The sequence below is a fragment of the Cyprinus carpio genome, chromosome B17 (genome assembly GCF_018340385.1).
Source record: "Cyprinus carpio isolate SPL01 chromosome B17, ASM1834038v1, whole genome shotgun sequence".
NCBI classification, from domain to species: domain Eukaryota; kingdom Metazoa; phylum Chordata; class Actinopteri; order Cypriniformes; family Cyprinidae; genus Cyprinus; species Cyprinus carpio.
This window is the reverse complement of record NC_056613.1, coordinates 27,716,104-27,728,092: the sequence shown is the minus strand read 5'-3', so window position 1 is coordinate 27,728,092 and position 11,989 is coordinate 27,716,104. Positions and strand designations below refer to the sequence as shown.

Here is an 11,989-nt window from a genome sequence, read left to right as displayed (position 1 = left end):
GTCAGAGGAGCTTCAATGATCTCTTCATTAACTATGATGTCATCTGATTCTCAAACCTCTCCATGAAGTACTCTCACACGTTTTGTATGTCTCCCTCTATCTGACACACCCTTCAGGTCCTGCAGTCTCCACTAATGAGCTGATGAGTTGAATCAGGTGTGATAAAAGAGTTTTAAAAGAGGGAGACATACAAAATGTGCAGAGCAGGGGGACTCCAGGACAGGTTGAGAATCACTGTAATAGAGGAAAAAACAGACTTCTTTCTTGAGTTCAACTGCTGACAATAAACACTTTAAACTGTTTTCTTTAGCTGACATGAGACCTCACTCCCTGTGTGGTTGTTACATTTTATGCAGTTTACATTGCATTAAAATCAGACGATAACCCCAAATGGAGACTCGCATCGCAGTTTGTCTTACATGAATACTGTATGGAAAAACATAAATATGATACATAAAATTATGTCTTGAAGGGGACACTGAATGCAAAATTTACTTAAACATGGCAAATTGCATATAAATGTAAATAAAAATACAAAAAACCCATTCACTCCCAAAAACAGTCTAACATTATTAAACCATTTAGATTTCCTGCGCAGTATGATGTCATACTGCTCAGGCCCCGCCCACTGCCATTGACATATTAGCATATCTCCACCCTTAGCCAGTTGGTACCACGGTCTGCAATTTTCTCTTTCTGGCAGCAACAACAGTGTCTCATAAGCATGCAGGTGTTTTTCGGAGTCTGGATGTACAAGTGAATGTAAAGAGTCTTTTTATTTTCACGCAGTGGATTAGTTTTTAGTTTCTTTGCTGAGGGTAGCTGCCACAGAATACCCAAAAAACAGGGAAGAGATGGGAGCAGTAACCAATAACCAATTAAAAATAAATGCACCGAAACGGCTCACTGTGACCAGAACTGTTTCTGACCAGGTAAAAGGGTGAAGTTTTACATGACCACTGAGGATTTTTATCCAAATATCCAACGAAAAGTTTGATACAGACCATATCATGAAGACCCTAAAGAATAATAACAAACTGTGGAAAATGGGAATTCAGTGTCCCCGTGCTTTTTCATGACATATTACAGTACATCTGAAATACTAAGAACATGGATGAATGAAGCTTGAAAGCATTGTAAATTATACTTATCAGTTACACCTATGCATAATCTGTACCCTGTATGCCTGTCTCGTTCTAATGCTTTTCATGCTTGTTTTCTGTTCTAATAATGTCAGAGGTTGAGCCGCTGCTGCTGTTTTTTTCTTCCCGTGTCCCGCAGCTGCTCCAGTTTGATGTGTGTTATCGTCTGGGGTCAGGAGGCGGCGGCGTCCTCGCTTGAGCGACATCAAGTGTCACCCCTTCTTCAGCTCCGTCCCGTGCTCACACTCAGCAGTTCACTGACGCCGTAGTGCCTCTGAAAGTATTCACCCGCCTCCGTTGAATCTGCTGTTACACCTCCAGAGATTAAAGATGAGCACAGATTCACATTCAGAGTCTGAATGTCCTCTCTTAAAAAAATAATAAAAATAAAATATTATATATAATATGTGAAGGATCACAGCAGTGGAAGTCCCAAAGAACTCTGGATGTCTCAGGAGGATTTATGCTTCATAGTTATATTTTACCACCATCTGGTGGCAGCAGGAGTAATTTCTCCACATCAGCAGTTTTCTACACAACACTTTGCAGTGAAAGCAAGGACAATTGACTTCAAATGTCTAAGAAACAAGAAAAAATGAATTCCAGTGTCCCAGTTTTTCACACACTTCCTACAGAAATTGGTCCTGCATGAAGCCTGCAGAGAGCTGACGGGTCGACTGGTGTTCTGTCCTGATTTGTCCTACGCTGTCAGATTTTGCTACCTCTCATTTTTTTTTTAAAACAGTGGGTAGTACAATTTGACAACGAAAAATGCTGTCAATAAAATTATGGTTTATTAACATCTACACATACCATAACCCTAAACCTACCCTTAGAGTAATGCAAATCAACAAAAAATACATAAACAAGAAACCATAAATAATACATATTTTTTCTACCTATTAGATTGTATTTTATTAAAGTCTATACCTACCCCCACCCTAAACCTACCCTTACAGTCTAAATAACTACCTTACAGTGATGCAGATACATTAAATGTTGTTTAGCATGAGAAAAATGATGTAATATTGCTGTGTGCATGCGCAATAAACACTGGTAGGAAAATCTGACGGTAGGATAAAATGTCAGGACACCAGCACACATTGGGGGCATTATAACTTTGCACTCTGTCCTCCAGATGAAATGCAGTATTACTGAACACCAAACATTCAGTCATGTGTTCTGTCCTTTCCATTTCTGATTCAGTGTTTCTTATGTGATTGCATTGAATAAAACCACTAATTTCTTACCAGTTTATTGTGCATTTCTTTCTGAGAAATGCTGCTGAAAGCACATATATGCATATGATCTGTCAGAGAAAACATATTAACATGCATGTCTGATTAGAAGCACAAAACCTTTTTAATTTTATTTTTTTGACCTTTGAAGATTGCTAATAAATAAACCACATGTTTGTGGAATAGTAAAGCGACAGTTTTAAAAAGCAGGGGAGGTTATGGTTTCTAACTCTAATCTTTCAGGCGTGAGAATAACAAACCAAGTGACCTCAAAGCATCCTAAGCATGTGACCAAAACTAGAAGCTCTTGTCACCACATCCGGCCCGAGCATGAAGACATGGACGAGACTCTGCACACTGTACTTATATTCTCCAGAAGCCTTGCATGCATGTTAAACGCAACCACACACACACACACACACACACACACACACACACACACACACACACACACACACACACACACACACACACCACTCACTCTCTCTCTCACACACACACACACACACACACACACCTTCACTCACTCACATTCACACTCGCACTCTCACACACACACACACACACACACACACACACACACACACACACACACACACTCACAGACTCTCACAATTACACACACACAATCACTCACTCATACACAGACTCTCTTTCTCCCTCTCTCTCACACACAGAGACAAAATTGGATAAAATTAGAGATAAAATTGTAACCATCCAGCCGTCAGCTACAGTATCGCATCATACAGTGCACTATAGATCCCCTGAGGAACAGTTCCACTCATTCTCTACTATAGGAGAGGAAGAATTGTATAAACTTGTTAAATCATCTAAACCAACAACATGTGTGTTAGACCCTATTCCATCTAACTTCCTAAAAGAGGTGCTTCCAGAAGTCATAGATCCTATTCTGACTATTATTAATTCATTCCTCGTTGTTATTAGGATATGTCCCCAAAACCTTCAAACTAGCTGTTATTGAGCCTCTCATCAAAAAAAACACAACTTGACCCCAAAGAACTAGTTAATTATAGACCGATCTCGAATCTCCCTTTTCTGTCCAAGATACTAGAAAAGGTAGTATCTTCACAATTAAATTCCTTCTTAGAGAAAAATGGCATCTGTGAGGATTTCCAGTCAGGATTTAGACCGTATCATAGTACTGAGACTGCTCTCCTTAGAGTTACAAATGACCTGCTCTTATCATCTGATCGTGGTTGTATCTATCTATTAGTGCTATTCGCTTAGTGCTGCGTTCGACACTATTGACCACAACATTCTTATGCATAGACTAGAACACTTTGTTGGCATTAATGGAAGTGCATTAGCATGGTTTAAATCGTACTTGTATGAACGCCATCAATTCGTAGCAGTGAATGAAGAGGTATCATATCGATCACAAGTGCAGTATGGAGTACCTCAAGGCTCAGTACTAGGGCCGTTATTCTTCACGCTTTACATGTTCCCTTGGGAGATATCATCAGGAAACATGGTGTTAGCTTTCACTGTTATGCTGTTGATACTCAGCTCTATATTTCTTCGCGGCCCGGAGAAACATACCAATTTGAAAAACTAACGGAATGCATAGTCGATATAAAAAACTGGATGACGAGTAATTTCTTACTGCCAAACTCTGAAAAAAACAGGTGTTAATTATAGGACCTAAAAACTCAGCATGTAATAACCTAGAACACTGTCTAAGACTTGATGGCTGCTCTGTCAATTCTTCGTCATCAGTTAGGAACCTAGGTGTGCTATTTGATAGCAATCTTTCCTTAGAAAGCCACGTTTCTAGCATTTGTATAACTGCATTTTTCCATCTCAAAAATATATCTAAATTACGGCCTATGCTCTCAATGTCAAATGCAGAAATGTTAATCCATGCGTTTATGACCTCAAGGTTAGATTACTGTAATGCTCTATTGGGTGGTTGTTCTGCACGCTTAGTAAACAAACTCCAGTTAGTCCAAAATGCAGCAGCTAGGGTTCTTACTAGAACCAGGAAGTATGATCATATTAGCCCGGTCCTGTCAACACTGCACTGGCTCCCTATCAAACATCGTATAGATTTTAAAATCTTGCTTATTACTTATAAAGCCCTGAATGGTTTAGCACCTCAGTATTTGAACGAGCTCTTGTTACATTATAGTCCTCCACGTCCGCTGTGTTCTCAAAACTCTGGAAATTTTGATAATACCTAGAATATCAAAGTCAACTGCGGGCGGCAGATCCTTCTCCTATTTAGCGCCCAAACTCTGGAATAACCTACCTAACATTGTTCGGGAGGCAGACACACTCTTGCAGTTTAAATCTAGATTAAAGACCCATCTCTTTAACCTGGCTTACACATAACATACTAATACACTTCTAATAATATATTTTTAGGCTGCATTAATTAGGTAAACCGGAACCGGGAACACTTCCCATAACACCCGATGTACTTGCTGCATCATTAGAAGAACGGCATCTACGCTCATATTAGTCTGTTTCTCTCTTATTCCGAGGTCACCGTGGCCACCAGATCCAGTATGTATCCAGCCCAGATGGTGGATCAGCACCTAGAAAGGACCTCTACAGCCCTGAAAGACAGCGGAGACCAGGACTAGAGCCCCAGAGACAGATCCCCTGTAAAGACCTTGTCTCAGACGACCACCGGGACAAGACCACATGAAAACAGATGATTCTTCTGCACAATCTGACTTTGCTGCAGCCTGGAATTGAACTGCTGATTTCGTCTGGTCAGAGGAGAACTAGCCCCCCGACTGAGCCTGGTTTCTCCCAAGGTTTTTTCTCCATTCTGTCACCGATGGAGTTTTGGTTCCTCCGTCTTGCTTAGATGGGGACACATAATATCCAGTGATATCGTTGACTTAATTGCAAATGATTGCACAGATACTATTTAAACTGAACTGAGCTGCATGATGACATCACTGAATTCAATGATGAACTGCCTTAAACTGTCATTTTGCATTATTGACACTGTTTTCCTAATTAATGTTGTTCAGTTGCTTTGACGCAATCTTTTTTGTATAAAGCGCTATATAAATAAAGGAGACTTGACTTGACACAGGCTCTGAAGGAGAAATTAACCTAATCTGAGCTGCATTAGTAATGTGTCTTTGTCATGATTTATTTCATTCTTTGTGATGTATTAGCAAACGTGTTCATTTGCATACAAACAAAAACACAGAAATAAACTCTAGACTTTTGTATTTATCCAATTTTTTTTTAATTAGTGTCCAGTCCCTCTATCTGAGCTGAAGATGTTTGTACTCATCTGCAAGGTCCACTTGAGACGTGAAGACTTGAAGTTGTGTCCCCAGCAGGGTTTTTATATTTAACTAAAACAAAAACCAAAACTACAATGAAACATTTTCCTTTCCTGTAACTGTAAATAAACATTAACATTTTTTTAGATCGCTGTCAACGCAATAATTAAAATTTTCCTTTAAAATTACAAAAGTAAAAATATAGATATAAAAAAATAACAAAACTACAACTTCAGCTAAAAACAAAAACAGAAAATATAAAATAAATTATAATTAAAAATATTGACAAAAAATATAATAGTACTTCAATGATTTTAAAACAAACTATTATCTTTCTCTTTCTCTCTCTGTATCTAGACAGACAAGTTTTTTTAATATTTTGTTTGTCAGCTGTGATTTTGCAAGGCAAACGATTGAGAACTGTTATTTGTACCAACTGTTCAGCATTAAATTCCCTAATAGCCTTGTGCTCAACGTTAAACTTTAAAACTTACGACCTTGTCACATCTGAAGGAATCATCTTATCCAAACTATTTAAAGAGATTAATGGAGTATTGTGTTCTGAGAGCATGATTTATACTCTGATTATCACTGCAGACTCTCACACATGACTGCATTTCAGCATTGCTTTTATTGTTTAAAAATCTCATATAGTTTTGTTTTTTTCCACAGGCAGACAGGATCTGATGGTCTGGAGTTGTGCGGGAAGCGTCGAGGTCTGGTGTACAAACACAAGCACCTGCGACTCACTGGAACATAGTGTTTCTGCTCGGCTGCGCCGATCGCTTTACACCCAAGAGATTAAATATATATCATATACTGTATTTTACTATCATGTCTTCTCCATTTAGAAACAAATAACTGCTCAGGGCATGTTTTGTGCGCTGATTTGTACATACAATGACAGGACCGCTTTCCTCCATAACAGCGTGAAAACCCAGCAGACGTAGACATGATAAAACAACTCAACATGAAGCTAATCAATGCGAATCCTGACGCGGCCGTCCCTAGTGTACAGATGGGGCTTGTGGGTGGAGATGAGAGCCGGTCACATGTCCAGCAGCAGCTCGCGAGGGTCCTCCACCACTGATTTGATCTTTCTGAGGAAGGTCACGGCCTCTCTGCCGTCGATCAAGCGGTGGTCGTACGTCAGAGCCACGTACATCATGGGCCGGATCTCCACCTGAACACGTCAGAGAACAGAAGAGCACCAGAGCATCACTCACACATGCTTTCACAGCAGCGCTGGACTTCTCCTTTCATTTCCCCCGCAGAGATTTAAAACAGACACCAAGCAGAGACTAGAAGAATCACAACATGCCGAACTCTGACCTCAAACGTCAGGCAAAAGACTGTAAACTTCGGCTGGAATGAGGCGAACTACAATCCCATGAATCACTGCAAACACCAAATTAAAAACAATGCAGAAATATAAAACTAATTTAAAGCTGTTGATTAGATTTGTAGTCCTGCAAAATATGCATATATAGTGCTGTTCAATAGTTTGGGATAAGTACGATTTTAGTAAGTTTCTTTTTGCTCATCAAGGTTGCATTTATTTGATCAAAAACACAGGAAAAAAAATAATTCTGTGAAATATTACTGCAATGTAAAATAACTGTTTTCTATGTAAATATGTGTTAAAGTGTAATTTATTTCTGTGATGTGCAGCTGTATTTTCAGCATCATTACTCCAGTCTTCAGTGTCACATGATCTTCAGAAATCATTCTAATATGATGATGATTTATTATCAGTGCTGGAAACAATTGTGTTGCTTAATATTTTTTGTGACTTTGTTAAATAAAATGCTTAATAAGAACAGTGTTTATTCAAAATTGAATTTTTGCATTACAACATATACTAATATTCAAAAGTCTGTGGTCAGTATATTTTTCTTTCTTTCTTTTTTAAAAGAAATTAATACTTTTATTCAGCAAGGATGTGCTAAATGGATAAAAAGTGATAGTATTTAAAACAGAAGATTTCGGTTTTAATAAATGATTTTCTTTTTAGCTTTTTATTCAAAGAAAAAAGTATCACAGGTCCCAAAAAAATATTAAGCAGCACAATCGTTTCCAACATTTTTTATAAATCATCATATTAGAATGATTTCTGAAGATCATGTGACACTGAAGACTGGAGTAATGATGCTGAAAATACAGCTGTACATCACAGAAATAAATTACACTTTAACAGATATTCACATAGAAAAACAATATTAGAAATGGCAATATTTCACAATATTATCGTGAAAAGCGCTATACAAATAAACGTGAATTGATCAAATAAATACAGCCTTGATAAGCAGAAGAGACTGTGAGAAGATATAAACTTCCAAAAAAATAAGTCAGATACAACACTGCAAATATCTTTATATATATATATATACAGTACAGGTCAAAAGTTTTGAAACATTACTATTTTTAATTTTATTGAAAGAAGTCTCTTCTGCTCATCAAGCCTGCATTTATTTGATCAAAAATACAGAAAAAACAGTAATATTGTGAAATATTATTACAACTTAAAATAATAGTTTTCTTTACTATCACTTTTTATCAATTTAACACATCCTTGCTGAATAAAAGTATTGATTTTATTTAAAAAAAAAAGAAAGAAAAAAAAATTACTGACCCCAAATTACTGACCAGTAGTGTATATTGTTATTACAAAATATTTATATTTTTAAAAACATAGCTTCTTCTTTTTTTTTTTTTTTTACTTTACGCTATTCATCAAAGTATCCTAAAAAAGTATCACATGTTCTGAAAAAATATTTAAGCAGCCTGAAACTGTTTCCAACTTTGATAATGAATCATCATATTAGAATGATTTCTAAAGGATCATGTGATAATGATCCTAAAAATTCAGCTTTGCATCACAGAAATAAATGATCATTTAAAGTATAATCAATTTAAAAACTATTATTTTAAAATTGTAATAATATATCACAATATTAAAAAAAAAAATCTGTATTTTTGATCAAATAAATGCAGGCTTGATGAGCAGAAGAAACTTCTTTCAAAAACATTAAAAATAGTAATGTTTCCAAATTTTTGACCTGTACTGTGTATATATATATATAATTATTATTATTATTTTTGTTCCATAGAAAAAAATAAAGTTCCAGAGTGGGTGGAGCTTAAGTGCTGTTTTGTTCCAATTTTCTCTCCCCATCACTTTGATTGGTGGAGGCTGCTTTGAGAATGATTGAGCTGTTAAACATGATTATTTTCAGAATAAGGGTTAGGGTAAACACTGGTTAACAAAAATATCCTTATGGAGGAACTGAATGGAGTTTTTACTGTTGACTCGACTGCATAAGGCACAGAAAACACAAAAGCGTTCGCATCTGACCTTCCCAGCGATGGCCACGGGCCGGTCAAAGATGCCGTGCATGCCCAGGATGGCCGACTGCGGCGGGTTGATGATGGGAGTGCCGAACATGGAGCCGAACACTCCTCCGTTGCTGATGGTGAAGGTGCCGCCGTCCATGTCCTCCACAGCCAGCTCGTTCTTACGAGCCTACGCAGAAAACACAGGAAAACCAGTCAGAAACTGGCACCAAATCACACAAACTAGCAGATTTATTTAATATTTAAATATTCTCTTCTCTAGTCTGCTTAATAATCCAGTGGCCTAATAAATCAGCTTCTGAACATTATGATCATCGTTGTGCTCTGATTAACGCTCTTAAAAATGTCATTAGAGTCGTCAGAGGAATAAACCGCAGCGTTTTTCAGAAATTACACGGTTTGATTTCCCCCTTCTCTTGACATCAGTTTTACCAGTGATACAGCTGTTTTTTTAGGTCATGTCACATATTTAGCTAAATAAAGATTTCTGGTCAGTCGCTCCATTTGCAGCTGAATAAGCGTGTCTTCAGACAGCAGCTCGCTCGCTCACCTTCTCTCCCAGCTCGTTAATCGTTTTCTCGATGTCTGCGAAGTTCATTCCCTCCACGCCTCGGATCACGGGAACCACCAGCCCCTGAGAGACGAGGATGAGAACGAGTTCAACACACAGGGCACATTACCACAGCGACAATAAATGATGTTATAAGAGAACAAGCTAAATATCTGCTGTTCTGGAAATAAAAGATGATTTTTTTAAAATGTTTTTGAATGAAGTCTCTTCTGCTCACCAAGGCTGCATACATCAAAAATACAATAAAAACACTGAAATATTTTTACAATTTAATATATCTGTTTTCTATGTGAATATGTGTTAAACTGTAATGTATTTCTGTGATGTGCAGCTGTATTTTCAGCATCTCACATGATCTTCAGAAATCATTCTAATATGATGATTTGATGCTCAAGAAACATTTATGATTATTATCAATGTTAAAACAGTTGGGCTGCACAATATTTTTCATGATTCACAGATGAATATGTGGAAACTGTGATGCATTTAATTTTTCAGGATTCACAGATGAACAGAAAGTTCAAAAGAGCAGCATTTCTCTGAAACAGAAATCTGTTATATCATTATAAATGTGTAGGATCTACCTTCGGTGTCGCGACTGCCACACTGATATCCACATAATCCCGATACACGATCTCTTTGGTTGAGTCATCGATGACTGAGCAGATTAAAAACAATAACAGTTAATAGCTTTCAATATTTGACTTTTTTTGAGTTTATATCTTGCAGTTCCACAATACACTGTGAAATAACTAAAATATTTGTATTTGTGTAATACATACATATGCATTTAAAAGAACACTGAATTTCAGCTGAAACGTGAAGACAAGGCAGGACAACAGTTTTTATTAATATATAGAATTATTTTTTTTCTTGACTTGTTTTTAATTTAAAAGTTTTAGTAATTTTGTCACATGTTTGACATTTTTTTTAAATTTTTTTTATTTTTAGTTATTTTAGGCGACTAGCTGAAATAAAGTAAGTTGAATCATTTATTTTATTTCAAGTGAAAGTAAAAGCACAAAACCAGCTTCTGTTAGTTAACTCTGACTCTGAAGGGTACAGCAGCCCCGCGGGTCTATTTTAGCGCTGTACATGCAAGTCTCCGATGAAGAACATGAGATGGTGAGACTCTGGGCAAATATAGACACACACTGGCCGATGAAACCGTGTTAAACGTGCCTGTCTATGTAGGCCAAGCCAATGAGGTTTGGAAGGAAAGAGAGGAGGGGGGCGACAGAAAGGTAATCTGTAAAAACGTGTTCTTTAGACTCGAACAGACGACCACATAACCACACACGCGCTTAATCTGAAGTGGTGAGATGCTGAGGCTGAACTGTGTGTGTGTGTGTGTGTGTGTGTGTGTGAACGTACCAGCGTTAACGGCAGGCTGGTCTGTCAAAGCGTAGGCAGCTGCTTTCACAAACGCAGACATGAAGCCCAGTTTGATGCCATGTTTCTTCAGGAAAGCATCTTTATACTGTTTCCTCATCTCTGTGATGTTGCTGTCAAACACAGAAAAAAACATAAGACAACTGCAACCAAGCATTACAGCAAGGAACAGTCACTCGTTCTCACGTCGCTCCAACTTTCTCTTCTAGAAAATTCAAAGCAGATGTTTAGCAGAATGTTCACGCTGCTCTTTATCATCCAATGAAAGTGTATGGTGATAATGGCATGTGAGTGCTGCACTATTTTCCAGGTCTCTGAAATCATGCTTTTGTGTTAAGAACTAGATTACAGTGTATTTATAACAGTTAAGGTATTTTACATTCCATTTGGGAGACTGACAGACGTAGTAACTGTGAACTGCTTAAAATACAATTAATATTCAGTAATGCACTGTAGTGAAATATGGTTTAGAAAAGGTGCAATGATGCCTTGAATCAGTTTCATCATGAAAATTCATAAATTGTGGGTTTGGTTGAGTTAACCTGTTTTAGTAAAGCGCTTCACTTTACAGGTGATTGTTTAAAATATTCAGGCTTTTCTGTTTGAGCTGATGACAAAATGGACTATTATAGATTATGAATAATATATCAATGTAAATGTTTTTCTTTTCTTTTTTTTTTGTCAAAGGCACAGCCCTACATTATTGAATATGATTGGAATATATAAAACAATTAATATTGCTTTTTAGAGATTTCCTTTTCAAAATATTGATAATGTTTTTATTTTTAATCTAATTGTTATTTTTCTCGTCATATTTTCAACAACAGCTCAAATGGCAAAGCCCGGTTTTATTATGATTGGAACATTTGTAATGCATTTATATTGATATCACTTTTAAATATTTCACAGCACATTAAAATTCAAATCCTTTAATTATCGCTATGACACATACGCACAAAAATGCCAAATCCTAATTGTTATTTAATAAACCTTGAAGTGTAATTGTTGACTCTGTAACACAAT

At 36.9% G+C, this 11,989-nt stretch overlaps 1 protein-coding gene across 1 annotated transcript in view; it reads right to left on the bottom strand.

The window, feature by feature from the left end:
- Positions 1-6,261: 6,261 nt before the first annotated feature.
- The window catches only part of LOC122140210 (dihydrolipoyllysine-residue succinyltransferase component of 2-oxoglutarate dehydrogenase complex, mitochondrial-like), a 28,932-nt gene continuing 23,204 nt past the window's right edge, over positions 6,262-11,989 (bottom strand). The window contains exons 11-15 of the mRNA XM_042742980.1: positions 10,949-11,079; positions 10,159-10,232; positions 9,554-9,637; positions 9,005-9,172; positions 6,262-6,832 (exon numbers count right to left, since the gene is read on the bottom strand). Coding sequence (XP_042598914.1) covers positions 6,698-6,832; positions 9,005-9,172; positions 9,554-9,637; positions 10,159-10,232; positions 10,949-11,079 — 592 coding nt within the window. The 3' untranslated portion in view covers positions 6,262-6,697. The remainder of the gene's footprint in view (positions 6,833-9,004; positions 9,173-9,553; positions 9,638-10,158; positions 10,233-10,948; positions 11,080-11,989) is intronic.